This window comes from Sus scrofa, chromosome 3, assembly GCF_000003025.6.
Source record: "Sus scrofa isolate TJ Tabasco breed Duroc chromosome 3, Sscrofa11.1, whole genome shotgun sequence".
Lineage (NCBI taxonomy): Eukaryota > Metazoa > Chordata > Mammalia > Artiodactyla > Suidae > Sus > Sus scrofa.
The window spans coordinates 106,562,758-106,587,025 of NC_010445.4; the positions used below are offsets into that span (position 1 = coordinate 106,562,758).

The 24,268-nt window shown below is 39.6% G+C and overlaps 1 protein-coding gene across 1 annotated transcript in view; it reads right to left on the minus strand.

Annotated features, from left to right (window-relative positions):
- LTBP1 (latent transforming growth factor beta binding protein 1) overlaps nt 1–24,268 on the minus strand; it is a 423,791-nt gene that overhangs the window by 262,010 nt on the left and 137,513 nt on the right. Inside the window, 1 exon segment of the mRNA XM_021087653.1 lies at nt 18,134–18,303. Within this exon segment, the coding sequence (XP_020943312.1) occupies nt 18,134–18,303 (170 nt within the window).

A 24,268-nucleotide genomic window follows, 5' to 3' on the forward strand; every position in this document is an offset into this window, starting at 1 on the left:
GTCAAACCCATGCCACCACAGTGACCCCAGCCACTTCAGTGACAACACTGAATCCTTATCCCACTGCGCCATAAGGAAACTCCTATTTTGGCAATTTTTAATTCATTATATTTTTGGTTCCTAACAAACATGCATAACATGTAGGATACATTTTAAATGGTCAAATAATCTACCAATACTACAACATAACATAATGAATTGATGCATATTAAGCACTTAGTGCCGTGGTTGGCATACAGTAAGTGTTAAAATAGATGAGGAGAAAGATGAGGACAGAATCTACAAGGTTTCTTTGAAAAGACAAATGAGCCTGTGTCCCAGTTTTCTAATTACCTGATTTTCAGAAACAAGAGTATAATTTACAATGCCTAAAGCAGCTTTCTTAAAAATACATATTATATGTTCTTGAGGTATATTAAGGTGTGGTTTGGAAACTGGGATCTCTGACAAGAAACATTATGAATCACTTTCTCCACTAAGTACATTTTTTTAAACTCCTTAAAAAAGAGGCATCTGATTTTGTTACCTTTTCATATTCAAGACATGGTAAAGCATGTCTGATATGAATTTATACCCACTCCCCATTGTGGTTGCCTGAAAACTCATACCAAAAACAGTGATGAATGAATAAAAGGTATGATGGGCTTTGGGGAGTCTTATTGAAAGTGTTCCTACCCACACTAAGGAACTCTCACTGGACAGTCTCCATTCCATGAGAGCAAGACTCTCTGACTTGAGAATGATTCTATTAAAAATCCAAATGGCTGCTCAGAAGAAATGTAGTCACAGATCAGGCCTTCCTGAAACCAGGCCAGGCAGAACAATTCTAGACATGTTCCAATTGTCTTGAAGAAATGATGCAACTGACCCATACACTCCTCTATTTATCAGCAGACCAGTCCAAGCTTTCTTAGAAGTAAGGGAGGTAGACAAGAATAAATGCTAAGAACGGAGTGAAGGGAAGTAAAGCAGCTGGGGTTTCTATCCCTAAAAAGCAATCATTGATGTTCTGAGATGTCAAAACATGCAGCTGTTAGAGGGAGGGGTACAAATAGAACATGTGTTAGCTAGAGTCTCTGCCCACAACACAATGTGAGGGGTGAACACGACCTCAAGTGATGGAACGGTATGGTGAAGCTGTGTGCAGCAAAAAGAGAACCAGGCTCTAAGAGGATCCAGCAACAGCCATCCATAAAAGCCAGACATCATGGAGACTAGGACCTATTTCAGTAGCTGCAAAGATGTTAAGAATCCACAATACTTTTAGTACTTTTAGCAACGCATTATATGTTACCCTGACCGCAGCCTTTTTCAGAAAAGGCTGATGAACTTCATTCTTACACCTGACGTTAACATGACAAAAAGCTTCTCTCCGGCTGCTTCTGCTCCTACTTGGTATTCCACTTCTGTTACAGTTGTTTACTGCTTCCCTCTAACTTACAAACATATTAAGAGATTTGATTCATTTCATCAAAATCATCCCTGTTGGAGAAAGCTCTTCTACCAAGATAAGGCAGTTTGGCCAGTCAGATTGGATTTTCCTGAGTTAATAAGCGCCTATCCATTTTCTAGTCCACACTGACAAGAAGGTGAGGTCACCCATAATAGACTTCTTCCCTATATGTATCCTCTCTGATTAAAACCGTATTGTCTATTGTCTATTCTAATAAACTAACAATTGACTTGTCCAGATTGTTTCAAAAATTAAGTCTTCTGCCCTGTTGATAAAGTCATCTAAGGAAAAAAGTAGAGGTCAAAGGAGATGGTATGTTTTTTCATGAACAAAGAGTGGAACTACACCAGGCTTCTGACTAGCTCACTATCATTTCACCCACAATTTATCAAAGCAAGTCACATAGCCAAGCCCAAAGTCTAGCAAGAAAGTCGCTAGAACCACAGGGGAGGTAGAGCAAGAGAGAGGAACGAAGAATAAGAAATAAGATCTGTGTTTTTTTATTTATTTGGGGATCAATAAAAGGCCATGAAGGGAAAGAATCAACATAGCAGATGAGCAGACATGAAACTCATCTTCTCCCACAAACATTTAAAAAAAAAAAAAAAAAGCTACATGTAGAACGATTCCCATAGAACATGAACTCAAGGATGGCAGAAGAACAAAAACTTCCAAGACGGGCAAGAAAACCTCCACATAACTGGGTAGAACAAAGAGGAAAAAAAGAGAGAGAAAAAGTAAAAAAGGAATCAGGACAGGACCAGCACTCCTGAGAGGGAGCTATGAAAGAGGAAAGGAATCTGCAAACTGGGAGGCCTCCTAACTGAGGCTGGCAGGGTTGCGGAAGATCCTCCAGGATGAAGGGGGAGCCTCAAAGCCTCAGAGAAGAGTGCGTCAGCTGGTCCGAGTGCAGAACAGAGAGCAGGACAGATGATCGGAACTACCTCCAGGCGCACCACAGCCTAAGACTCTCAAGGCAGGGGCCAGGTGCTGAGGTCAGTCCTGGGGAAAGGACTAGGGTTGACTGTGTGGAAATAGCCTGAGGGGGCTAGGGAGCTGTGTACCACAGCTGAGGGAGTGCAGGAAGAAGCCTGGGTCCACCAGAGCAACAAGACGCAATTGTTGCAGAGTGCAAGGGGGTGGGGTGGTATATCCACAGGAACTTTTTTCTCTCTGCACATGTGGGCTCTCATTCAGTAGGGTACCTCTGGCACGGGCTCTGGGGGCAGGTGTAAGCTGCCACAGCCATCTTGGATTCCAGAGGTGGGAGTGGACAGACATCACTGAGGGTCCCATGACCTGGCACTTCCTACTGCCCCAGTCACCCCAGGGGTGGCTGCCATAGAGGGCACTGCAACGGAGCACCACCCACTGCCACCCCTTCCCTGGGGTCACTGCCACTGCCAAGGGCCTTGCAACTAGGCACCACCTGCAGGTATTCCCATTCCCCCCATGTTCCTGAAAGCTCACACAGGCCAGGCACCCATACACCTCCTTATCAAGGGAAAAATGGCCTGCACACTAAGGAAAGAGGCAGCAAGCATCCAAACCAAAAGGAGCCCTCACACCAAAAAAACAGTAAACCCACACAAGCTACCCAGGAATGGTCCCACATATAAATAGCCCTCCAATACTATGGTAGATAACTGTTTTCCTTAAGCTCACAGATTAAGAAAAATATAAGAAAACAAAGAAGCACAGGAACCATTCACAGTTAAAAGGAGAGGAGAATTCCCCTGAACAATCAAATGATGAAACCTCTGCAGTCTAACAGACACCAAGTTCAAAAATAAGGTAATGAAAATACTAAAGAAATTAAGAATGACTATCGACAGTAATGCAGATTACTTTAAAAAGGAAGTAGAAACTAACTATAAGGAGGAGCCAAAAAAAATTAGAAAATTCATTTGCTGAGACTAAAACTGAGTTAAAGATGTTGAACAGCAGATAAATAAGGCAGAAAAATGAATAAGTGACTTGGAAGATGGAATAATGGAAATCACCCAATCAGGACAGCAGAGAGAAAGCCTAAAAAATCTAAAAAAAAAAAAAAAATACTGATGAACTTCATGTTAGAAATTGATGGGAATACAGTAATAGTAGGAGACTTTTAACAACAACTCACATCAATGAACAGATATGAGATTGACAGATCTTCTACACAGAAAACCAGTAAGGCAACAGAGATCCTAAATGATACCATAGGACAGTTAGACTTAATTGACATTTTCAGGACATTACTTTAAAAAAAAAAAAAAACAGAATATACATTCTTCTCAAGTGCATAGGCAACATCCTCTAGGACTGACCACATATTGGGGCACAAAACTAACCTCAGCAAATTTAAGAGTACAGAAAATATCCCAAGCATTTTCTCTGACCACAATGGCATGAAACTAGAAGTCAACCACAGGAAAAGAAATGAGAAAAAAACTGACTACATGGAGACTAAACAACATGATACTAAAAAAACCATGGGTCAATGAGGAAGTCAAAAAGGAAATTAAAAATACCTTGAGACAAATGACAATGAATATACAGCCATACAAAACCTATGAGATGCTGCAAAGCAATCTTAAGAGGAAAGTTCATAGCGCTACAGGCCTTCCTCAAAAAACAAGAAAAATCTCAAATAAACAAAATAACATACAACCTAAAAGAATTAGAATAAGAACAAACAAAACCTAAAGTCAGCAGAAGGAATGAAATCATAAAGATCAGAGAGGAAAGATATAAAGTAGAGATTAAAAAGGCAATGGGAAAAAAAAAATCAATAAAATCAAGAGGTTGTTCTTTCAAAGGGTGAAGAAAATTGACACACTTTGGCCAGGTTCACCAAGAAGAAAAGAGAGAAAACTCAAACAAAATAATAAATGAAGAAGGAAAAATCTCAACTAATACTGCAGAAATACAAAAAAAGAAAATAAAATATTATGAAAATTTATAAGCCAACAAATATGATAAACTAAAAGAAATGGATAACTTTCTAGAATCACACAGCCCACAAAAATTGAGTCAAGAAAAAATAGATAATTTGAATAGATCAATTGCTAGAGATTAAATTGAATATGTAATTTTGAAAACTCCCTACAAAAAAAAAAGTCCAGGACAAAATAGATGAATTCTACCAAACACATGAAGAAGAACTTATACCAATCCTTCTTAAACTCTTTCAAAAGATTAAAGAAGGAACACTTCCAAAGACATTCTATGAAGCTACCATCACCCTAATACCAAAACCAGACTAGATACTCCCACAGAAAGAAAATTATAGGCCAATACCTTAATATAGATGTGAAAAGTCTCAACAAAATTTTAGCTGACCTAATCCAACACCACATAAAAAAATGGAACATATACCATGACCAAGTGGCAGTCATCCCCGTTTCACAAGGATGGTTCGACACATGGAAATCAATCAATGTCATACACTGCATTAACAAAAGAAAAGTCAAAAACCACATGGTCATCTCAATAGATGCAGAAAAAGCCTCTGAAAAATTTCAACATCCACTATGATTAAAAACTTACCAAAGTGGGCATAGAGGGAACATGTCTCAACACCATAAAAGTCTTTTATGACAAACTCACGGCCAACAGAATATTCAATGAAAAAAGCTAAAAGCCTTCCCATTCAAATCTGGAAAAAAGACAAGGATGCCCACTCTCACCATTTTTATTCAACATAAAACTGGAAGTCCTAGCCACAGAAATCAAACAAACAAAAGAAATAAAAGGTATCCAAATTGGAAGAGAAGAGGTAAAATTGTCACTATATGCAAATGACATGATACTATTTTATAGAAAACCCTAAGGACTCAACCCAAAAACTACTCAAGCTAATCAGCAAATTTGGTAAAGTAGCAGGATACAAGATTCACATTCAGAAATCAGTTGCAGTTCTCTATACTAACAATGAAATATTAGAAAAGGAATATAAAAAAGCAATACCTTTTAAAATTGCACTCCCAAAAATTAAATACCTAGGAAATAAACCTGACCAAGGAAGTGAAAGACTAATACACTGAGAACTAGAAAACATTAATTAAGAAATTAAAGAGGATTCAAAGAAATAGAAAGATAGCCCACACTCCTGAATTAGGAAGAATCAATACTGCTAAAATAGCCATACTACCCAAAGCAATCTACAGATTTAATGTGATCCCTATTAAATTATCCAAGACATTTTTCATAGAACTAGAACAAATAATCCAAAAATGCATGAGGAAGCATACAAGATCCAGAACTGCCAAAGAAATCCTGAAGAAAAAAAAACAGGAGGCAAAATTCTCCCAGACTTCAGACAATATTACAATGCTACAGCAATCAAAACAGTGTGGTACTGGTACAAAAACAGACATACAGATCAATGGAACAAATAGCCCAGAAATAAACCCAGACTCCTAAAGTCAATTAATAGTTGACAAAGAAAGTGAGACTATAAAATGGGAAAAAGACAGTCTCTTCAGCAAGTGATGCTAGGAAAACTGGACAGCAGCATCTAAATCAATGAAACTAGAACACACTCTCACACCATGCTCAAAAATAAACATGAAATGACTTAAAGACTTAAACATAAGACATGACACCATAAAACTCCTAAAAGAGGAGTTCCCGTCGTGGCACAGTGGTTAATGAATCCAACTAAGAACCATGAGGTTGTGGGTTCAATCCCTGGCCTTGATCAGTGGGTTAAGGATCCGGCGTTGTCTCGAGCTGTGTGTGGTGTAGGTTGCAGACGCGGCTTGGATCCTGCATTGCTGTGGCTCTGGCATAGGCCAGCGTCTACAGCTCCAATTTGACCCCTAGCCTGGGAACCTCCATATGCCATGGGAGCGGCCCAAGAAATAGCAAAAGACAAAAAAAAAAAAAAAAAAAAAAAAAAAAAAAAAACCTCCTAAAAGAGAACACAGGCAAAACATTCTCTGACATAAACTGTATCAATATTTTTATTAGGTCAGTCTCCCAAGGCAATAGAAAGAAAAACAAAAATAAACCAATGGAATCTAATAAAAGAAAAACAAAGGACAACCTATGAAATGGGAGAAAGTATTTGCAAATGATACAACAAGGGCTTAATCTCCAAAATATACAAACAACTCATACAATTCAACAACAAAAACAAACAACCCAATCAAAAAATGGGCACAGACCTAAATAGATATTTCTCCAAAGAAGATATGGATGGCCAGTAGACACATGAAAAGATGCCCAACATCACTAATTATTAGAGAAATGCAAATCAGAACAACAAAGAGGTGCCACCTCACACTGGTCAGAATGGCCATCATCAAAGTCTACAAATAACAAATGCTGTAGAGGGTGTGGAGAAAAGGGAACACTCCTCCACTGTTGGTGGGAATGTAAAATGATACAACCACTATGGAAAACATTATGGAGGTTCCTCAGAAAACTAAAAATAGAACTAACATATGGGCCAGCAATCCCATTCCTGGCTATACATTCAGACAAAACTACAATATAAATAGCTATATGCACCCATATGTTCATAGCAGTACCATTCACAATAGCCAAGACATGGAAACAACGTAAATGTCCATCAATAGATGAATGGGTTGAGATGCAGTACATATATATAATACTACTTACCCATAAAGAATGAAATAATGCCATTCGCAGCATAGATGCAACTGGAGATTATCATACAAAGTGAAGTAAATCAGAAAGAGAAAACAAATACCATATGATATCATTTATATGCAGAATCTCCAATTTGGCACAAATGAGCCTATCTACAAAACAGAAGCAGACTCACAGACAGAGAACAGACTTGTTGCCAAAGAGGAGGGGAGAAGGAGTAGGATGGAATGGGAATTTGGGATTAGTGAGGCAAATTTAGAATGGATAGACAATAAGATCTTACTGTATAGCACAGAGAACTATATCCAGCCTCCTGGGATAGACCACATGGAAAATAATATTTTCTAAAAAAAGAATCTATCTATACATGTATGATTGAGTCACTTTTCTGTACCCCAGAAGCTGGCACACCATTATAAATCAACTACACTTTAATTTAAATAAAAAAGAAAAGGTCAAGAAAAAATTTAAAAAGTCAGGAAAGTTTTAACAAAAATATATGTGCCTGCCTCTCATTCTACAAAAACAAACCCAAGCACTCTTTAGTAGTCTTCCATTTCCATTAAATATCTAGTAAAAAAACAAAAAAAAAAAACAAAAAACAAAAAAAAAAAAAACCAAAAAAAAAACCCTAAAGGAAGAAACTTCAGGAAAAAAAAATCTAACTGAATCACAAAGAGAAAAATATAAATTAAAGAATTTGGATGGAGAACTATCCTGTGACTCTGCAAAGCAGAGCAGAGGCCTGCCTCAGCAGCTTTCCTTGGAATGTGAGCTGAACACGTGGGAGGAAGAGCCTTGGTTTCTGCTGGATCTGAGGCAGGCGGCTGCACTCATGAGATGCACCTGTAGCCATTAAACAGTGATCATTAAAACAAGCAGCACAGCTGCCTGTGAGTGTGGCTCCAGACGTCATTAAGGGAGGGCACTCAATCCCACACAAGAAGCCCAGAGGCCATCAACCAAAAGGATCCACGACCCAAAGCCTCTCACATGCTCTATGGATGCTTGCTTGCTTTCAGCAAAGCTTTCCAAATCTGTTTCTAGGATACGGGGATTTTTAAATAACTATGATGTTTCTCTCAAGAGCAACCACTGCCTACTTAAAATATTTTCATTTAGCTCAACTGATACCCTGAGAGAACAAACTAGTGGAGCGCAGTTAGGGCTATGTGAACTTTTCAAACGGATACGTGCTGTATGGATAATGTAAGAAGCCCCCCAAAGTCAACATTTAAACGCACATTTATACATATGATTGAACATATTTGTGTGTATATACATGTACATACTCAAATTTCATCATTTAAAATTTGCCTGCCAGAAGGATTACTCATATATAACCATATTGCAATTACCTAATAGGAAAGAAAGGTTTTCCACATATTCCATCTATGTATTAACTTCTACCACTTTTGTGTGGGAGAAGCAAGGGAGAGAAGGGCAGGTGGCTTTCGGCTTAGGGACACTTCAATATCATAAGAGGCTAATACTAAGTCAATATTGAAAACAATGCACAACTAAAATTGTAGAAAATTACAACACAAAAACTTATTTAAGAAATGTCATATAATAATACAAAAATGGTACTGAGATCTTTATCTCCACAAAGTGGATACAGGCTCAGCCCAAGGCCATTATTTTCGAAGCTAACAAGAGGACCTTTCTATAAAGAGATGAACCCATAAGGAGACAAAGCATTATGTTTTAATTCCTTTTACATCTCATGCATAGTATTTTTCTATCAACTGTATCATTTCAACTCTAGTAATGATTAATTTTCTAGATGCTATTTTCCCATTTAAGAGTAAAATCAAGTCAAACCCTCAGTTTCTTAAATCCTAAGGCTGTGTAGGAATCATCTTTTTGCAAAAGTAAGTTTTCTCCTCCCATAACACTGCTTTGCAGTTTCCCTCAGGAAAATTGTACATTTTCATGTGTTTTACTTTTCCTTCAAAATCACAGTATGATCACAGAATATACTGGAGCCATGCAGTATTTCTCAATATCTTGAACTCAGTCGCAACACCCAGAAATATCCTTGGATTGGTTTCTTTGTTATGAAATCTTGGGCCCTTTGGGATTAAAGCCTCTTTCTCTGGCATGAAAAGCTGCCCACTGGGGAATTTAAGTTACGTAATCCTATCACTCTAGATTTTCCTCCACTGTTTTCGTATTTCTGGATAAACTTCCTGGCAATGTTTATAATCAATCCATGTCTACCACTGCCCAGCTATCTTAAACTGTGCATGAGTAATCAGGTGGCAAGAAGACCAAACAACCACTGGATAAAATAAATCACCCACCCTTACCCCTCCAACTGAGGCACAGTGGGTACAGCACAATCACACATGGATCTTCTTCAACAATAGATAATGTTCTGTCCTTCGGTGGAATCTGGATTCTTAAGGACACTGAACTTAACAAAACCCTGGTGTTCACCCACATTCACCAGAATGCTTTCTCAAACACTTGTTATACCCAGTATGCTAATGCTTTGCTGTCTAGACTTTTAGGCCAATAAGGACTTTGCTGATATTAAAGAATAGATGATTTTCTTGGGGCCATCTTAGTGCTAAAGTCTACACTGCCATATGGCTGGGAAACTGGCCCAAGGTTCCTGATTCTCACACCAAACTGTGTGTAGGTGACCAAGCAGCTTCAGAAACTTGCTAATTTCACAAGTGAAAAAAGCACAGAACTTAACCATCAATCCTTTTTTTTTTTTTTTTTTTTTTTTTTTTATTATTTTCCCACTGTACAGCAAGGGGGTCAGGTTATCCTTAGATGTATACATTGCAGTTACAGTTTTTTCCCCCACCCTTTCTTCTGTTGCAACATGAGTATCTAGACATAGTTCTCAATGCTATTCAGCAGGATCTCCTTATAAATCTATTCTAGGTTGTGTCTGATAAGCCCAAGCTCCCGATCCCTCCCACTCCCTCCCCCTCCCATCAGGCAACCACAAGTCTCTTCTCCAAGTCCATGATTTTCTTTTCTGAGGAGATGTTCATCAATCCTTTTTTAAGGTAAGTTTGCTGTCACACCTGGTACCCGTTTATTTTTTTTTTAAGTTTTAGTTGACATACAATGTTGTGATAATTTCTGCTCTACAACAGAGTGATTCAGTTATACATGTACATACATCCATTCTCTTTCAGATTATTTTCCCACATAGATTATCACAGAATATTCAGTAGACTTCTCTGTGCTATACAGCAGGTGCCTGTTCGCCAATCATTCAATGTGCCTCAATGTACAAATGCCAGTCCCAAACACCCAATCCATGCCTCCCCCTACCCACTCATCCCCTTTGGTAACTGTAAGTTTGTTTTCAAAGTCTGTGAATCTGTTTCTGTTCTGCAAATAAATTCATCTGTATCCTTTTTTTAGATCCCACATATAAGTGATATCATATGATGTTTGTCTTTCACTAACTTCCCTTAGTATGAGAATCTCTAGGTCCATCCTTGTTGTAGTATAGACATTTTGACAATATTGATTCTTCCAACCCAAGAGGTATAGCTTTTTTTTTTTTTTTTTTTTTTGGTCTTTTTGCCTTTTCTAGGGCCGCTCCTGTGACATATGGAGGTTCCCAGGTTAGGGGTCAAATTGGAGCTGTAGCTGCTGGCCTACGCCAGAGCCACAGCAATGCGGGATCCAAGCCATGTCTGCGACCTACACCATAGCTGAGACAACACCGGATCCTTAACCCACTGAGCAAGGCCAGGGATTGAACCCGCAACCTCATGGTTCCTAGTCGGATTTGTTAACCACTGAGCCATGACAGGAACTCCCCCAAGAGGTATATCTTTACATCTGTCTGTTTCATCTCTGATTTCTTTCATCAGTGTCTTCCATGTTTCAGAGTGCAGTTTCCCTTTTAAATGCTAAATCATTTGTTAGTTCACATCAGCTTCAGGTAAGATAGCTTCTGGCTGGGACAACTTTCATTGCTACTTAGTACCTGCTGGACTGCCCTGGGGCCATTCCCCCAAGACAAGTTTACCTGTACATGACAAGTTCAAGGTAGTCTCCAAACAGGGAAGGCTTTCAAGTGCTGAAGAATGTAAATCTACGGAATTCTCTCTCCAAAGTGCCCACTTTGTCCATTTACAGAGCTTTACCCTAGTGGGGTTCCCAAATAATCAGGAACCATAAGAGAGGGCATTTCAGAGTCTTGGGATTGCCAGCACACTTGATTTCTCCTTTTATTTTTTTCTCTCTTCACATGATCTTCATACTACTCATATCCTCAATGTCAACACACAAATGAAGCAAGGATGGTTCTTAGGACCATACTCTTCTTCACCTGCATTTTCAAATTGTCCCCCCTCTGGACATCTCCATACAGCAAAAATTCATCCTACATTTAAGAATCTGGCTCCAGGAATTCCCATCATGACTCAGCAGAAATGAATCTGACTAGCATATATGAGGATGCAGGTTTGATCCCTGGCCTTGCTCAGTGGGTTAAGGATCTGGCATTGTCATGAGCTGTGGTTTAGGTCACAGATTTGGTTCAGATCCCACATTGCTGTGGTGTAGGCTGGCAGCTACAGCTGTGTTTTGACCCCTGGCCTGGAAACCTCCATATGCTGCAAGTGCATCCCAAAAAGACAAAAAAAAAAAAAAGAAAGAAAGAATCTGGTTCGAAGTCTTCTCATCTGTATTTATTACATCCACATTTGCCTTCATTCAGTTGCCATTCCAAGGTTTCTCCTCTTTTTTGCAAAGGCCCAATGAGTGGGGGATGAATTTGGTCTTCCTTACTCTAAAGCTAACTTCCATCCATGGTGGGTACTTTCAGCTACACCGCAGACTCCCTCCCTGTGAGGACTGTGTAACTGGCATTGTGCACCTAGAACCTTTAATTAATGTTCCAGCCCACCAAGTTGAAGTGGCTGGAATAAGCAAAATAGTCCATGCCAAACACTGTCTCCTGTCCCTTAAACTTCAGATTTGTTTTGCCAAAGCAAAAATCTTGATGTCTTCTCTAACCCTCTGCAGAACTACTCTCTTAGAACAACCAGGAAGACAGTTTTAATTGTAACATATTAATTCTATCAGTCTAAATCACAGAAAATCTTCACTCCAGACACATGAACATTTTTCCAAGGGGAGATATCTGTCATCAAACTCTGAAATACTTGCATGACTTTAAGCTTCTTTATGTCAATGCAAACATACCCGAAAGGCTAATCTAGCATATTCAACCAGAGTCTAAAAGAGAAAGCCTCGTGTGCCCAAAGGGCCCCTGCTCTTCATAGTATGGGACAAGGGACTATAGTCAGGCCATAACTTGGCTGCAGGAACTTGGGTAGCAAGGCTGCTTCTGTGAGAACATGGGATTCTTCTCTTCCCTCTCAGACCTGGGAACTGAGAGGCTGTTCTATGTTCAAGTGGGGGAGTCAGGAATTCCAGAGAGCCCATAACTGGCTAGTAGGCAGGAGCTGAGTTGGATTGGTCTGTTGGAAGAACTGAGAGAGATCAGCATAGACCAGAGGATCCAGTGCTAAAATGTTTCCTGAAGTCCCATTGAGGGCAGAATAAGATTTTCTTCTGGCCTAATGCTTCCCATATCACCATGGCTGCTTATCCAAGCAGAAAGGCTATATTTAATAGTAAAAAATTGGAAGTGGGCTTGTCCTACCTTTTTATAATTCAACAGTATCATAGTTTGCAATACCAATAACCCATCACTCTCTCATATCTCATAGGACATTAGAAGATAAATTAGCAATTCTTTTAAGTCTGACTTTTATTCCTTTTTAAAACTTTAGAAAGGTATTATATAAAAGATAATGTCCGCCTTTCCTGAAATTTAAGATTTTAGCTTAGTTGAATTTAAAGAAATGAAAGCCAAAATCTTACTTTGTTTATTTGGGTCATCTATCTCTTCTTCTTGGTGAGCCTGGCCCAGGTTTGTCAATTTTGTTTACTCTTTCAAAATATCAGCTCTTGCTTTTATTGATTTTTTTTCTATTTTTTTTTATCTCTAGTTTATGTCCAAGGATCTTTATTATTTCCTTCCTTCTGCTGACTCTAGGTTTTGTTTGTTCTTTTTCTAACTCTTACCAGTGCTAGCTTAGGTTGAGATTTTTCTTGATTTTTGTAGAAGGCCTGTATTGCCATGAACTCTCCCTCATAGGACTGCTTTTGCAGTATCCCATAGATTACGTAAAGTTATGTTTTCATTGTCATTTGTCTTGATGTAGTTTTTAATTTCGTCTTTGATTTCATCATTGACCCATTGGTTTTTTTAGCAGCATGTTTCCATGTAACTCTTTTTGTTTCTTTTTCTGGGGTTGATTTTAGTTTCATGTTGTTCTGGTCAGAGAAGATCCTTGAAATAATTTCTATCCCTTTAAATTTGTTCAGGTTTATTTAGTGTCCTTAATATGTGGCCTATTCTAGAAAATGTTTCATGTGCACTTGAATGTATATTCTGATTTTGTTTTGTTTGTTTTTTTGGATGTTATATCCTGAAAATACCTATGAAGTCTAACTCTTCTTTGTGTCATTACAATCTCTGTTGCCTTATAAACTTTTCTGCCTGGAAACCCTGTCCATTGATGTCAATGGGTGATAAAGTCTCCTACGATTACTGTATTCCCATCAATTTTTCCCTTTATGTTTGTTAGTTTTTGTTTTATGTATTTAGAGGCTCCTATACTGGGTGCATATACATTAACAAGTGTAATATCCTCCTCTTATATTAACCCTTTTATCATTATATAGTGTCCTCCTTTTCCTTTATGTTCTTTGTTTTAAAGTCTACTTTGTCTGATATGAGTATGCTATCCCCACTTTCTCGTCATTTCCTCTTGCTTGAAATGCAAAGTAGATCTCTGGTCTAGATGATACTCATACAAATTAAACTTTATTAAGGCCAGTGAATAAAGCAGAACACTGTTATTAATTTATCACTAGAGATATCCAGTAACCAGGGAATACCCAACCCAGGAAACCAAGTTACTAGGAAGTGACTCAGAAAGTGGGTAGTATGTAGAAAATAGAAAAAGCAGTAAGTAGACACTGGAGAGACATGGTGGTTATATCACCACAACTCTGAAAAATTCCAGTAAGATATTCATTCGTCACAGAGTATACTTTGCTAGCAACTTGATAGGGAAACACAGACTATCTTCTTTGTTTTATGTGGACAGTGCTAGACTTAACCCTTTTTACTGAACCCTTTAATACATTCTGCTTTACTGAACCCATCACACCTACCTTTTCAACCTTTTCTGACTACTTCAATTCTCTTTTCCCTTATCAGATGTCAACAGCAAATCCTTACTCACCTGGACTTGTAGGGTTGCTTGCCTCCTCTCTACCATAAGCTAAGCAAGTTACACAATGCTTAAAGCTCCAAATAGACATCATTGTTGCACAACTGCTGTGGCATATATCACATTCCTTTTTGTGGCTGAAAAACCAATCACAGGATGTACTACATTTGTTTGTCCACTATGAGTTGATGAACATTTTGTTATTCTCACTTTTTTGGCCATTACGAATAATCCTGCTATAAACATTTGTATACAAGTTATCAATATTATGCCTACCGGTAGGTAGTTCCTATAAGCTACCTTTAAAAAAATTATTATTGAGCATAGTTGATTTACAATGTTGTGTTAATTTCTGCTGTACTGCAAAGTGATTCAGTTACACAAATACATATTCTTTTTCATTATGGTTTATTAGAGGATACCGAATGTAGTTCTCTGTGCTATACAGTAGAACCTTATTGTTTAATCATCCTATACATAACAGTTTTCATCTGCTAATCTCAAACACCCAATCCTTCCCTTCCCCCATCTCCCTTCCCTCTTGGCAACCACAAGTCTGTTGTCTATGCTTGTAAGTCTGTTTCTGTTTTGTAGATAGGTTCATTTGTGTCATATTTTAGATTCCACATATAAGTGGTATCATAGGTATTTGTTTTTCTCTTTCTGACTTCATTTAGTATGATAATCTCTAGGTCCATCCATGTTGCTACAAATGGCATTATTTCATTCTTTCTTATGGCTTAGTAATATTCTGTTGTATGTATGTATTTATATATACACTACATCTTATTTATACATTCCTCTGTCAATGGACATTTAGGTTATTTCCATGTCTTAGCTATCGTAAATAGTGCTGCTAGGAACACAGTGGGTAAACATAACCTTTTCAAATTATAGTTTTATATGGATATATGTCCAGGAGTGGGATTGCTAGGTCATATGGCAACTCTATCTTCAGTTTTTTGAAGAACCGCCAAATAGTTTTCCATAGTGGCTGCATCAATTTACATTCCCATCAACAATTTGAGGAGGATTCCCTTAGCTCCACATCCCCTCCAGGATTTGTTATTTATAGATTTTTAAATGATGGCCATTCTAACCGGTGTGAGGTGCTACCTCGCTGTAGTTTTGATTTGCACTTCTCTTATAATTAGTGATGAACATCTTTTCATGTGGCTATTGGCCACCTGGATGTCTTCTATGTAGAAGTGTGCATTTAGGTCTTCTGCCAATTTTTCAATCGTGTTGTTTTGTCGTTGTTGTTACTGATGACTTGCATGAGTTATTTGTATAGTTTGGAAATTAGTTCCTAATCAGTCACATCATTTGAAAATATTTTCTCCCAGTCCGTAGGTTATCTTTTCATTTAGTTTATGGTTTCCTTTGCTGTATATAAACCTGTAAGTTTAAGTCCTCTCTGTTTATTTTTGCTTTTATGTTTGTTGTTTGGGCTACCTTTTTTATTCTATTTAAAGGAGGAAACATTTGTTCTTTGCCAACCTCAATGCTTTCTCTAGTCCTCATACCTTCTCAAAAGCACTGGCAGTGGACTGTTATGACACACCAGCCCCTCGGTTTCATCCCAAGAAACAGCATTCCCCCCCAATCAAATTATCCTCTATTTTTCTAGAGTCGGAATTATCTACTTTTACTGTGGGACTTTCAAATCCTTCAGCAAAATGAGAAGTTACTCTGCTTGCATGTGATCTCTTTTATAAAGATGCAAGTGACATTACTAAGTTTCTGTTTTCCCTCAGACTTGCCTTACTAATGTTCCCTTCTTTTCTGTTACATGCAAAGTGTCCGTGGGGGCTCCTTTTCCTAATGCAGAGTTGGATGTGGAGAGACAATATCTTTACGTCCTCACCACTACTTGTACCTCCTGGATTCTAATTTTAATCTTGCTATTGTCGTTCTTACTCAAATTTGGTGTTTTAGTATCCTAAAGAGTTCTGCCAAGTGATCTGTTTTTAAAACTTTCCAATTAGGCCTCCTGCCCTCAGTAGAGCTCTGGTCTCAGCCAAAAAGAGCCACATCTCTTATCTGGTCCTTCCTATAGACCTGTTTGATTTAGTTCCTTGGCCTCTTTTTAAATAATAACCAACTTTTGGCATTTTGAGCAGAAAATGCCATCAGAGTGATTGTGTGTTACTTTAAATTGCTTTACTAGCTCCTCACTGTGGAGCAACTACATTTAATCAGGATGAGTGGGACATTTATGGACAGTACAGAGAAGAAACTTATCTTCACGCTCTTCTAAAATATAATTTCACCTTCCAGAGGACAGGTAAACAAATGGTTGAAAGTTTAAAATATATACATACACACATATGTATATACATACAAACAGTCAGCTTACAGTCAATAACCAACCCATGCCACAGTCTAGTCTCTAGGCTTGATACTAGTTATGCTCAAACCACCTTTTCTTGACACCTTCATGAGGTTCAGAAATCTCCTATCCATATGATCCTAAGCTTTCAAAAACTCTTCCCATCACATTCTAATTTTAGAGAGATGCAAAATACAAACCTCCAAGGAAATAAGTAGTACTTCTTTTGATAATTTTTTTGACTAGAATTAGAAAAATGTTACATACTCAGGAATATTTTTAAAGAACAATCTAGTAAGCAATGAAATCAGAGGATCTTTAAAATCAAGAGGGATACATCTACTGTGTTGCAAATAACTTGGAGGCTATCTTGTCTAAAGGGCAAGGAGGTGATCTATACAGTATCTCCCTTCTTCCCTCATCATGCCAATCAATCACCTCAAACTACTGCTCTGGAGTCCAGCCTCAAGTTCTCACACAATGAAAAGTCGATTGAACACACCTTTATAATTAGCTACTCTTTTTGTTCCATGCCCAGTTCTGGGAGGTGGGAGTGGGCCTTGGGAATCAAGTCCACACAGACACAGACTTCTGGAGTGCCAAACAGTAGTGAGAATTCTCTCTCAGCTATCCTCACTCCTCTGGGTGGTGAAAGACAGTCTTTTTCAACCTCACCACTGGCATTCTCATTCATTCCTTATGGAGCAGACCATCAGTCAACAGGAGACAGAACAGGAAGCTGCTGGAAGAAGCATATGCATCCAGCTCTCCCCTTTGAACGGTCTGCCGCCTCACTAAAGAACATTTTCTCCAGCTGCTGCCAGCAGACACTCTCTAATACCTAAACCACAAATCATCACATTCCCCACCCTTTGAGCCAGGGCTTGTCCTTGAACTTCCCAAATAGTGCGATATTAACCAAGCTGGCCACTGATACAATAGCTCTTTGCAAACTCAGTAAAAAAAAAAAAAAAAAAAAAAAAAAAAAAAAAAAAAACAACTACCACACCATCTGACTGATGCACTGAAACAGTGGACCTCCTAACATAAAAACATTCACTGTAGGGGAACCTCAGAAAGCAACGCAGGACATTACAAACATCTCACAAGGACCAAATCCTGGCTAGCTCACTAAGAAGACTATTTTGATCAATGTAAACATGTCCGACATAACTGTATCAAAAATTAGAGCAAGAAATTGCATGTCTCAGAAACGGGGCCATCTTGCAAACACAGAACTGAAGGCAGGTTGCTTCAGATTTTTCAACAACATCCAGGAGAACTGCCTTTTCCTCTGAATAAGGCAACCACGTTGCCATCCAGTTTCTTCAGGGACCAGTGTGGGTTTAAAAAAAAAAAAAAATGGTTCTTGAATTTTATCTACCGAGACACATTAAAGCCATCTACACCGATACTGGAACTTAGCAAGATGACTGACAGGACCATACTCACACTGAAAAGGTGGCGCCAAGTGATCCGGCCCGAATCTTAAAGGGAACGACCCTTCAGTAGACTGCTCTCCCGAAATCACCTTCTGGGCTGAAAAATACTTGGGCTTGAGCACATATTCCTGGGTCTGGCCGTGATGAATCATCACATTCTGTGAGGAAAGGGGCTTCACTCTGAGAAGAAGCAAAGTAAGGATAAGGAAATTAATAATGGACTTTTGAAAGTCAATGAAGACAGAAAGAAGAAATCCGTTCAGCTTAGAAAGGGGCATAAAAATTCCAAGCAAGGCTAATTTTTTTCCTTAAACACTGTAGTCATACATGAAAAGAACACACAGCTTATCCTTGGAAAGCTCCAACATAAAGAGGGCTCTGGTACCTAGTCAAGAAGTGTAAGGACATATAGACCATCACAGATGGAAGCTATCAAAACATTTTTTTCTTTTTTTTTTTCTTTTTTTTGTCTTTTGTCTTTTTAGGGCTGCACCCACAGCATATGGAAGTTCTCAGGCTAGGGGTCGAATTGAAGCCGTAGTTGCCAGCCTACACTACAGATACAGCAATGAGGGATCCGAGCTGAGTCTGCAACCTATACCACAGGCCATGGCAACACCAGATCCCTAACCTGAGATGCCAGTCAGATTCGTTTCTGCTGAGCCACGATGGGAACTCCTATCAAACCACTTAAAGCAGAGCTACCATAAACCTTCATTGAACAGGTAAGGACATAAACAGGATGTACATCAAAAAGGTACTGAATCTTTTTGAACCTCACTTTCCTAATCGATACCATGGAATTTCTGCCACACAGCACTAAGAAAAAATTTATTGTAAAAATCAAAACAGAAAAAAAAACTGAAAATAAATGATAACGTTTTGAATTATAAATTATGAAGATGGGAAAAAAACAGTCATGACCTACTCTAGTGAATATGTAATATTTTATGCTATATCTCATCATGATTAAAACTGTCCTATTCAGGTTAAGTACTCCATAATTACTAATTCCCAAGAATAATAAGAATTCATGACAATCTCATAATTTTGTCAATGACATGAATCAAGACCTCTGAGGACTCCTGAACATAATTACTTTTTTTTCACTCTCCTGGTTGAATCCTCTCCTCTTCTGTGACATTCTTTACTGCTGCGTGTACTGTATACTTCTCAATAAGCCTTCTCCCAGATTTAATCACTTTCTGCGGGACAGAACTGAAAGCATTCACTAAGGCAGACAAATAACGAAGACTATAAAAAAGATATACCAACTAATTCTGGAAGATGCAAACTTGCTCTTAAAATTGTTGGGACAGGGCATTTTCACAGCAAAGAGAGTCTTTGGAAGGAAACTTGCTCTTTGGTGTAATCTTGAATTTTATTGACCATGACATGTTAAAGCCATTAAAACTGGAAAAAAAAAAAATTTCCAAATGACTATACTAAAACTTGGCAAAATGGTTGACTGGACTATACTCATGCTAATAAGGTGCCACAAGACCCCAAAGACTGCCCTCTGAGCAACAGGAAGAAATTCACCATAGCTGGTGAGTGTGAAATCATCAAGCCACCAAAAATACCCACACAGTGTCTCATCAAAAGCAGTAGCAGAATCTTAAAGAAATCCAGCCTATCGGATTCATTTCAGTTGGAGCAGATCGGCTATTTTGCGGGACAAGGCATCCATGAGAGACAAAGGAATAGCAGAGGCTGGGATTAACAGAGCTTCCCTCTTAAGCAGTCAGTGCTTAAATCCATCCCTTTCAACCCTACAGTCTCAGGAAAACCTAGGGAAATAAATCTTGTGCCTAGATTTCCCCAGATGCAATGCCATGGAAGGGCATTCCCTTTGTCACTGGATGGATGACTTAAGTTACTAAAAGCCTAAGGCTTAATACTGTAAACACTTTTGTTTTGATGATGTAAGTGTTGGTTTGAACTTTAAGTATGTCTGCTTGGGATGAAGTATAGAGTGGAACAGCTGGACACATCTGGTGGTGACTGATAAGATCCACAAGGCTCTCCATTAGCCTTGTGGAAAGGGGAAGCCCTCCTCATCTCAGGAGCAACTCGCTCCCCAGCTATGCTGCTGACCCTGTCTCTATACTGCTGCAACCTGCTAAGGAGTACAGGCTCACTCCTATTTGGAAGAAGACAGCCCAGCCTTCCAAGAGACCATAGAGCTGCTAGAGCTAACTCCTGTTCTAACACCTGCCAGATAAGGGCAACCAGGAGGGGATTCTGCCTTCTACTGAGGTCCTCCCTATCTCTCCCCTCTGAATCAAGGAATGAGAAGCAGCAGGCAATGAGCTGAAAGCCCAGGTATGTATGAGCTCCTCTCCCTAAACTTAACAGAAAGGTAATGAACAAGTAAGACAGCAGCACTGGTTCCAGACCTTGAGTAGCAAACCTCAGCCATCACTAACTAAAGGAAATGAATAACGGTACTTATGTCTTACTCTAGTGTAACTACCCTGCAAGTGACAAACACATCACAAATAGGAAATTACACAGAGCTGTGCTTCCTTGTCCTCCATTTCCACTCTCCTCCAATGTGAGGATGTAAATAAACACACGTGCTCACAAAGGCAGACACGTGAACAGACAGGCCACCCTGTCTCATGGTTTCATGAAGAAGCAAAGCCATAAGAAGTGACACCAGGAGTCCCCATTGCGGCTCAGTGGTAACGAAGCCGACTAGTATCCATAAAGACACAGATTTGATCCCTGGCCCCACTCTGTGGATTAAGGATACGGTGTTGCCGTGAGCTGTGGTTGTGGTGTAGGTGACAGACATGGCTTGGATCTTGCATTGCTGTGGCTGTGGTGTGGGCCAGCAGCTGCAGCTCTGATTTGACCCCTCGCCTGGGAACCTCCATATGCCCTGGGTGCAGCCCTAAATAAATAAATAAATAAAGCGTCATGATAGAACATTCACAACCATGAGAGATGAGGTGGCTAGAAGAAGAAACATAAGTTTCAATGTGTTGGTGGAATTTGCAGAGACAGCGACCTTCTGAATGCCACAGAAATGATTTTGAGAGGAAGGATGGGGAGCAAGAGGCGCAATGAATAAGCTGAATCTTCATCTCCTATGGCCAGACATTTTTAGACAACATTCAAAGGGAATAAATCTAGATCTGGATAGAGGTCACTACCAAAAGGAGTAGTAGGACTTGAGGATTATATTAAGAGCAGGATGCTGGGGCGGGGGAGAGACAAAAGGAAAACGAGCCAAGTGATGATGAACGTTTCTAGCCTGGCTGACTGGGGTATTTTTGGATCAAGTCTGGGGGAGAAAGTAAAGGCAAAGAGGTACGTCAAGTGAAGGTGGTCAGAAACAAAGGGCCAGTGTGTGAGGAAGACAATTACGTTAATTTTAGAGGTGGATATCTGGGGTGGATCTTGGGGCGCCAAGACAGAAAGCCTTTGGGTTTAGGAGGAGTGGTGTTCTAAGGAGGGCCAAATTCTTCAAAGGCAAAATGGTTCAGAATAAAATAAGGAAGCGCATAGTCTTGGAGGATAGTCCCACTTACCAGTGGGGACGTAAAGAGAAAAGAGGGAGAAAAAAATCAGCAGGAGATAAAAACAGGAGTACCATAGATCCAGAAATGCTAAAGTGGAGGGAAGTTTCTAGGCAGAAAGGAGAGAGAACCACCTGAAAATTGCTGCAGGAAAAGCAGGGAAGTAAACAATTGGAGAAGGCGACTGGATTAGGCTGTAGGTCACCAGCCCCCTCGACAGCCCCATTTCAGCGATAGGACAGCAGAGGGTGACATACTTGATACATGCTAAGCCGGTGACATGGGAAAAAGGAGAAAAGCAGGCCATCTGAAGACCTGAATCTGTGGAAACCTCTAGATCTTCCTAAACAGAGGGGAAACAATTACATAAAACTTCTTTCCTTAAAAGAAAGGATTAGTCACACACTGTTTACACGTCTGCCTTCACAGTGGCAATTTTTGGCACGAGAATGGACTAAACTTTTCCATATTTCTACTAAATCCATTATTTGACCTGCGGAGTGGGTGGGAGGATCTGGCAAAACACAAGCCCCTTTCCACACAAGAAAAGGGCTTGGGACCTCACAGAAGGGAACCTCCAACAGGCCATAAAATGTTTCCCACAGAAAGCCCGTCTGACATGACCAAACCCTTTTTCCCATGACGAGGGTGCCCAGGTTTATAACCAAGACAAAGAAATACCAGGAAAAGAGACAGCGCTGCCCCTGAGAGGTCACCTCCAATCTTTCAGGGTCTGCATCTCTTTACAAAATTCAAGTGATCATACACACCCCCAGTTATGGTCCAAGTTGCTCAGAAGCATGCGTGCACACTTCCCAAAGAACAGAATGCACCAAAGTAAATAAGAAATGCAAACTATGATTTGAGGGAAAAAAAAGCTCTTTCCTGTGGAATTCAAGGACAATGTGTACATAGGGACGGACAAAGAAAAACAAAGCTCTGGGAAGAGGTCAAAAGACAGCGTTTATACGCGCACACACGCACACACACACACACACGCACGCGTGCACACATAGAGGTGAGGGAAGACAAGTGTCTGTCGTCAGGAACCTCATTCACAGGAAATTATCTATCTGACCCAAAAAAGATGAGGAGGTAAAAGCTGCTGCCGAGGAGACTAACGGACAGCAAGAGACAGCACACACAGACTTCCAGTAACAGAGTAAGCGAGGGCTGGAGGATGCCAGAATAAACACCGAGAAAGTAAAATGAAACAAGCAAACACAGTCATGAGAACAGGAGGGAAAGCAAAGATTACACTGAAAACATCAGTGGAGAGGAGAGACCAGTAAAAAGCCTTAGACTTCAAGTGAGATGAAAAAGACAAAAGGGATTCAAAAAATAAAATTAAAGAAGGTCAATACCGGAGTGGAAGGGATGGGAAAGACACAGAAACTAAGGGAACTTTGAAGGTCCTCATTAATAAACAGGGCAAATGCAGCCAAGCTGAACTGATTTTCTTTTACTGGTGGTTCTTAACTGGGGGTGATTCTGCCCCCCAACCAGGGACATTTGGCAAAATCTGGAGATGTCTGTCATTATCAGGACTTGGAGGAAAGGGGCTCACATCTAATGGGAAGAAGCCAGGGATGCTACTAAATATACTAGGATACTCAGGACAGTCCTTCACAAGAAAAAATTATCTGGCTGAAAATATAAATAGTTCCAAGGTTGAGAAACACTGCTGTAAGCATGAGCTATTATCACAAAATAGGTGCAATGGACACAGGAGTGAAGAGGCCATGGCCTCTGGGAGTAGCAGTGAAGATGTCCACAGAAATGACCGGGTGAGGCATTCAAGGATTTAGATTCTACAATAAAGAAATGGATAAATATATATATATATATATATATATATATATATATAGGTTGTGTATATATATACACAACCTCCTGTGTCTCTTGAAAGCCCCGTTAAAAGAGGAAAATGGCCTTGTACTCAAGTTGCCTGGGTGGCCATCTAAAAGGGATGCTAGAGTATCACTGAAAATGTAAAAGGATGGCCAGAAAAAAATCATTTTAATCATGCTACACTCGAAGGACCAAGAATAACATGCAGTTGGAGAAAACCCTCTGATAAACTGCTTACCACTGGGATGAGGGTGTATCATGAAGACACAATGGAAAAATAATAGATGGTCAGTCACTCAACTGCTTCCTCAGAAAGGTGAGTGGCATCAACTCTATGGCTTTGGTGATGCCTAGAAGGTCATAGGCATCTGGGGAAGACATGAACTGTCTGGATAACAACGGAGAAAGGCTCAGTGTTCCACTGACAACTCTCTACACCTACTCTGCCCTCTCAGTCCTCACGCCCTCCTCTAAAGATGTTAAAGGGTCACACATTGGCCTCTCAAAGACACCCCATGTCCTGAACAGCCCTGATTAGGAGGGATTCTTCTGGACCCCAAGTACCACATTAAAACATTCAAGGAATTCTCCAACTCTCCAACCCCAAGTTCCTAGAGAAGACGGGGCTATAAGAAAAGAGCTGGAATGAAGGGAAGACTCTAAGAAGCAGAGTGAGCAAGTCCTCCTCTAGGAAAGTTTAATAATCATAAAGCTTGGGAAATTTAAATGAAGTGGTCTAGAAATAAGTGCTTAAAAATGTAAATGGT